This window comes from Macaca mulatta, chromosome 14 (assembly GCF_049350105.2).
Source record: "Macaca mulatta isolate MMU2019108-1 chromosome 14, T2T-MMU8v2.0, whole genome shotgun sequence".
Taxonomy (NCBI): domain Eukaryota; kingdom Metazoa; phylum Chordata; class Mammalia; order Primates; family Cercopithecidae; genus Macaca; species Macaca mulatta.
Window position 1 is genome coordinate 95,663,745 of NC_133419.1, and position 7,210 is coordinate 95,670,954.

At 47.2% G+C, this 7,210-nt stretch overlaps 1 protein-coding gene across 10 annotated transcripts in view; it reads left to right on the forward strand.

Annotated features, from left to right (window-relative positions):
* Positions 1–6,237, forward strand: part of AMOTL1 (angiomotin like 1) — a 173,964-nt gene extending 167,727 nt beyond the window's left edge. For all 10 annotated transcript variants that reach the window (XM_028833914.2, XM_015115492.3, XM_077964218.1 and 7 more), the window contains one exon: positions 286–6,237. In XM_028833914.2, coding sequence (XP_028689747.2) covers positions 286–392 — 107 coding nt within the window. In that variant the 3' untranslated portion in view covers positions 393–6,237. The remainder of the gene's footprint in view (positions 1–285) is intronic.
* Positions 6,238–7,210: the final 973 nt, after the last annotated feature.

Genomic DNA, 7,210 nt, shown 5'->3' on the forward strand with positions numbered 1-7,210 from the left:
GCGCCTGATGGTTTTGAGTAAAGGGTGTGAGGGGCCCCTGTACAGAGTCCCACTATCATCCTCACCCTCTGAATCCTTTGCCATCACCATCCTGGTTTGTATTTGTGTCTGAATCCTGGCCCAGTCATTCTGTGTGTTCCCGCTGTGGGCTGGATCATCTCACATGCACTGTGGTGGGAATCCTGGGTGTGCAGTGGTATTGGACGTGGGTCCATTTTAGAGAGCCTGGAAAGCCTGTGCCCCTCCTGAGGAATGGGCAGCTGATGTCTCCCCTCTATTTGGCAGAGAACTCTCCTGGCCATGGGAAGTCGCCTGACCACAGAGGCCGGGTCAGCAGCTTGCTGCACAAGCCTGAGTTCCCTGACGGAGAGATGATGGAAGTCCTCATCTAACTGCCATCCCTGTGGAATTTCAGAACGGAGCATTGACAAACAAGGAAAGTGGCAGAGAAGAAAGACCTAGAAGGTTGTAGTGGGAAATCAGGAATGATTTGAACTGATAAAGATTTCAGACTCATAAGAACACATTTTATAAATGTTAAACACAAAAACAGGAGACCTACATGACTGAAGATAGAAGAGAATGCGATGGATTTTATTACACATAGTGGAAGGGAGAGAGGCGTGTAGGTTTGCAAACAAAGTTAAGAAATAGGAAATTGAATTTTTCGTTGTACAGAAAATGTATCTCTTGGGGAGGGCTTGTGTATCCCCATTCTCTGATTATAAACAGATAAACCCAAATGTGGATCCTCCTTGGAATACCCCCCATTCTCCTTGCCTCTTAGCATGTTTGGTTTAAGAAGAGCCTCCAAGAAATCTTGAGAGCCTGTCTTGGCATAATGCAGTGTGACTTGTGCCAACCGTGGGGTGTCCCGTGTGTGTGAGTGTGGCAGTGAGAAGAAGCATGGAGGGCGAGGGGGATATGAAAGCTGGTCTTCACCTAATTACCTGTTTGGTTTGGATTTCTAAGAGATGATTGGGCTTCTTAGCTTTTCTGAATTCTGCAGTATTGTCTAAGCAGGATGGATTATGATCTCAGTCCTCATCCATCCTAACTTCTGAGTTCATCTCTGTCTCTGCTTTATGGTCTTTAATTTTTTGTTGTTCCTTCATTTGTTTTTGTTTTTAATAAGACATAGCAGAATTCCTTAGGTATGGGATTTATGAGAGCAGTACCTGAACTGTCATCATTCCTGCTTGTTTGATAGTGACCAGTAGGACAAAGCCATGTGCCGCTTCCTGGCTGCTTCACCTTTGCATAGCTGGGTTGCAGCTGTGAACCTCATTCTGACTGTGAACTAAGCAAGCTTTGAGGAGGCAGGAGATTCCATGGGTCCCTGTGACATCTTGCATTAAGATCGTGGCACTTGCTTTTTTGTCTCTCACATCGGCTCTCTTGCAAGGAGCTTGACATTTCCAAACTCCATTGCTCTGTTGGGGAAGACTTAGGACAGCACTCCAGGAAACAGATGACAATTTACAGACAGTTGTCTCAGTGGTTTCCAGAATCCCACCAGCTCCCATGTACCTTCTTGTATTGAGGCTCATGAGCGTATTCACACTCTTTCCACCCCTGCGCACGCTTCTGCTTGCTCTCGATCAGCACCCAGACCTCCATGGCACTAGCTTGCCTCTGTTGTGAACTTCTTTTGTAACCTACCAGGCCAGTGTATATACAGTGTTGTCAGGCTTTTCAGGATTTCAGTTTTGAAGCAGTTTATTCAAAGTGAGACAGAAGTGCCATGGAAAAGAGGCAGGCGTGTGTTAGGTGGCAGGTCCCTTAGACCTCTGCTGTGACATTGCATATTCAACTATTCTGACACTGGCTTCCTTTACAAATCTAGGAGATGCTGGATTAGAAAAGAGGAGAAGCTCATCAGGCCATCAGAGAGATGCTCCTGCAGGGTCCTGATGTTTGTGTCCCTCCAGGTCAGCTGGATTGGTGTTTTCCCAGTTCCCTTTCCTCATGCTTGCTTAGAGGAAGAAAGAAAGGAGGGTACCTTTTCCAAGTACCTTCTAAATGAAACACTCAAGACAGTGCTACTCAGGAAACATTGCTCGGGTAGCTTATTTTAGGACTGTTCTTGGGTGTGTAACCCTGGTGAAGTTATATCCTCCCCAAATTGAGGTGATAGAAGGAAGACAAGAGGTGTAGGCTGGAGAGGGGAGGGAAGAAATCAGTGGCTTTGGCCGGACTCTGTGCCACCCAGTATGACAGAGGAGTGGGAACTGGCCCTCTGGAACTCTGCTTTGCCATAGGCACTGCACATTGTGCCACTTGCTCATCACCTCCTCTAGTCTCTCACTGAGCATCGGAGTACCTGTTGTGCAGATGGGAAAACTGAGGAGCTCTGAGAGGCTGAGCATTGAGCTCGCCCCATGTCCTAGGGTGTGGGAAGAGGGCACAGGAGGCCTCATCCATTGAGGAAAGGACTGAGGATGGACATGGGTGGGGAGAGGGCATAGAGATCCCTTCCTAATCTCTGTTCCCACCACATTTCATAGGAGATGAGCTTAGGAGATGGCAACTAACTCTCTTAAGGACATTTTGACCCCAGTGTATGTTGGGGATGGACCAGAAAGTAAAATGTCTAGAGATAGGAAGGTAAGTCAGCTCTGCCAGCCCCTACCATCAGGTCTAGGCCACCCCAAACTTGGGCTGCCTCCCTTAGACGCAAGTTAGAGTGAGATACCCAGCCGTTTCTCCCGAAGCCTGGTCTTCATGCCCCAGACACCTCATTGCCCTAGTCAGGTGTCAGACTTGCTTGCTTTTCAAGGTCCACCTGAGCTGCCAAGCGTTTTCATTGTCAGAATACAAATGGACACATGGCCATGTTTCAGGGCTTCAACTGCATTGTATTGTGGACTTTGACAACATTTTTTTCCTCTTAACCTACTAAGACTCTTCCTTAAGAACGGGATCTCTAGCTTTAAAATGCCACCTTCTGTGGGAAATTTCCTGCCAAGCCAGGGCACTAAATACTTTCATCATTAGAGCTTTCCTGAAGTCTGGCCATATACTGAGCACCTGCTCTGAGTTCTGGGCAGCTCACACTATCTCAAACAGGTTTTCAGAAAAATAATGCAACTATATTTTCTAGCGCCAACTGTATGCAAACAGTGTGGCAAGTACCTTTTAATTAGTCCTCCACCCATCTGGAGTACAGGGGGTGAGTTTATTATTCTGATTTCACAGATGAGGAAATGGGCTCAGAGAGGTTAAGTCCCTTCCTGAAATCTCACAGCCAGGAGAAGCCAGGATGATTTAAAACAAAGTTTGGAGAGGCGCTGCGTGTAGACCGTGGCTGTACGGCCTCTAGCATGCGGCGCTGCATCTTGGCAGTCTCTGTCCCTGTCTGTGATGTGCGCGTGCACATGTACCTACGTGGGTGCACACACACAGCTCTCACACATCTCAGAGCCTGAGAAGTAGGCCTAAGCCCAGAACTCCCAGAATCGCCTATAAATGCCAGGCATAGATGGAAATTACTGTGTTCCACCAAAAGCACAGCTCTAAACTCTACCTAAAAGATACTTCTGCACTTTGCAGAGACCTGGACCTCAAACATTCCCAGTGGAGCCTGCTTATAGAACTTGAGGGTCCTGTCTCAGGGTGAAGGGGAGAGGCTCCGGCTTCACGGGAAGGTATTCCAGCATTGTTCTGCTTCACCCTTGACTGTGTTGTCTGGCAGTTTCTGTGTGCTGCCAGGAGAGTATATGGAATTGGAGAAGTTGGAGTCAGGTCTCTGACGCCAGAGTTTCACTAAGTAGATGCCTCTGTACCTAAGAACTATTCCTGTCTGCAGGTCCATATAGCTATGCTGCCAGGAAAAACACATTATTTTCCAAAACTTTCAGAGCATGTGCAGAACCCTTTCTTAGCATTTTCTTCTCTCAGCACTTTCTCTGCCTCCCAGAGGCTGGCAGCCAGTGGCACTGTGGAGTTCGGCATGTTCTAACCATGCACGCAGGGCAGGGCTGCCTTGGCCCCCCTCAGGCTTTGGCTGGGAGAGCAGGCAATGGGAGCCCTTCTGGGTGCAGTCCTCTGGGGTTGCTCTTTGGCACTCATGTATGAGTTTGACTCCACAAGGCTTGGCATGGATACCAAAACAGTTGCACCAAATTAGTTCTGAACCCGGAACACAGAATTCAGTGCTTCAGGAAGGAGGTGCTCAGAATGCCCCGTGCAGAGCAGCCAGTCATTCCTCTTGTTTGTTCTCACCTGGGTGTGCACTCTCATGATGCGGTGGCTGCAGCACCTTCATGCCAGGTGCTGAGAGAGTGGGAAATTCTTCCTCCCCACTGGCCTGAGTCCCAGAGACTTAGGGAAACAGACCTCAGGTGAGGCTGGGGACCTACGAAGCGGTGGATAATAGATTGGATAATCAGAGCTTTTGAGGCAGGGGGCTCATGGTTTCACTGCAGGGAGTTATGCTGAGCAAAGAGATGTGTTTTTCAAAACCAGAGTATTGCCCGTGTCCACACTGGAGTAAGTGGAGCATGCTCCTCTGTGTTCCCTGAATGATCTTGCACTCCTTTTAAGCAAAGGAGTACCATGGCCATGGTCAGTGGGATCCCACAAATGTTCTTAAATGGGTAAGGTTTTAAGTAGCCAGAGAGTATCCAGCCTACCACTGGCTTCTCCACATCCTAAAACCTGAGACAGCCTTGGTATATGCTTTGTAAATGTTTCTTTTCTTGTTGTTTAAGTAATTAAAGTGTTTAAAATGTCTTCATTAGATGTGACGATTGTTTAATGAGTTTGCCTCTGACTTGTGGCTCCATGGGAGATAGGCAAAGTAATTAAGAAGTTACCAGAAATTGGTCGGCTGGGGAAATGCAAAAGTTAGCATTTCAGTAAGTGAATTTCTCCTGGAACAAACGAGCAATTTTTCCTCTTTCTCTTAAGTAGTATACCCTTTTCTCACTTAGTAATTTAATGGTATATAAAGACATGTGTATAAGTGAGTGCATACATATGAGGTATGACTATAGGGTTGTTTGTGGGAATTTCTTTTCTTAACATACAGAAGATCAAAGTGTTTCATCTCACCCCGCCCTCCTTAAAAGGTGTCTTTTGGGAGACTATGTGCTGATTGACTATAGTGCTGCCAAGTAAAAAGATCTTGGGAACTCTTCTACCAGAACGGCCTTCGGGGCTTGTAACGTTCCTTTGGTTTCCCCTTAGAGATGAGAAATCCTCCTCCTTTGAGGATGGATTTAAGTTCTGGAAATAATCTCAAGTACTTGATAGCACAGTTGGATGAATAAAGATGGCAATTAAGGTAAGTTACACCATTTCTGTCTCTAAAAAAAATCCCTAAGAATTTTCTTGGAATGAGTTTTTAGACTCAGAGCCTCTCAAAGTGTCCGCTTCAAGGGAGGACCGTCCTCATTAGCACACCGATTTTAAAAATCAATTCTCTGGCCATGCCTCCTATGTGTTCACATCTCTGCATACACTACAGACGTAAGTGCATAATCATTCATATAAACATCTGGTAGGTATTCTGTAAAACTGTGTTTACTTTAGTGCATGTTATTGTCATGTTACGATGTGACTGGGGTGTTTCTTTGTCATGAAACTTTGCTTCTTCACAGAATTAGAATACTGCTCCCTCTATATTGAAGTACATATACAGCATTTTCTTATATCAGCTCCCAAAGTCTGGATGCCCGGTGTTGTGTTTACATGTGATTGTGCCTAGGAGTCTGTTCACATAGAGACACCTGTAAGTATTTATTACAAAACGGAATGTAAGCAAATATATCCACATTGGTTTTATTTGAATCAAAGTTTTGTTTTGTTTTGTTTTGTTCCTTTTGAGGAGGAACAGGGAGCCTCCTCCTCCATGAGCACTTACAGAATTGTGTAAAATTCTGTGAAACAAGGGCGAGCGTGGGCACCGGTTTCAGCCGTCCCAGTGCCGCTGCCCTCCCACCTACTCTGTGTGTGTGTGTGTCGCTGTGCTTGGTGGCAGTGTGCCGTGCTCGTGCCGGGCTCTTCCCAGCAGACGCTGGTATCCGGCTGTAACGTTTTGCCAGTCTGTGTTAAGGGGTGGTGTACGTGGCCGTACAGCCAGATGGGTCTGTGTACCAGTGTGGGGAGTCCAAGAACACTGCCTGTCCCCCACAGCAAATATTGATGCTGTTGGTCAGCCAAAGATTTTCCTCTTCTTTGCTGCTTAAACTTGTGCCTTAATATTGTACATAATAAATGGATGAAATGGCAAAACGGCTCTTCCCTCTCGCTTGCTCTTTTCTTCCTTAAAGAACTTATAAACTGGTGCTCAATAAATGTTTCATTTCGTTGTAATCCACTTAGTGTTTTGCTTCAGAGGCCCTCGGCTCCCCGCTTGTGGGCCTCACGCTGACACCAACACGCAGCTCTTGACTCAAGAGGAAATGAATCATCCAGACCACCGCGGCTTGCAGGCCGCCCACTCCCGGCTCCTCCAGACAAATAAGGAGAAAGGAAATGCAGGGTGACTGTGGGCCTGGCTGTCCACTTTGATCACATGTGAGTGTCCACTTTTGGGGTTCCTCAATTCAGAGCCTGCAAATGATCACTGTAAACTGGCTCTGTCTCAGGAATTCACCCAGGCAGCCTGGAGTCAGCCATGCCTCTGAGCCCGAGGATGGAAATGGGAGATGGGAGCTGTTATGTTAGCGTCTTGGGGTCACAGGAGAAAAAAGCGGGACTTTGGTGGAAAGGAGTCACATGGTAAGTGGGTGAAATTCAGGCCAGGAGCCTCGGGGACTGAAGCAGAACAGAGTAAGACTCATGAGAATATCCACATGAAGGCCCCTCCCCGGGATCACTGTGTTTAAGAGAGGGTGGTGCCTGCTGTTTATTCTGTGGTCATGCCTTTTCAGTGGAAGCCTCTCTCCTCCTCACCCACCCCCAGCCCTGGCATAGGAAAAGCTTCCTTGATGTGAGCTCTGGGGGAGCATGAAAGACGCATCTCTAGCCCCCCAGTAATCATCGGTGTGATTTATATGCATTATCTTCTTCAGTCACACAACAACCTCGTCATCATCCCCACTTTAAACCCCAGGAGACTGAAACTCAAACAACCTTAGGAAAGTAATGTGCAAAAGATGGCAGGGCGGGGATTTGAACCCAGGTCTACCTGATGCAGAGCCAAGGCACTTGCACGTGCAAGGTGGGTGGATGCTGGGAGGCAGAACAGCTCATGCTCCTGTCT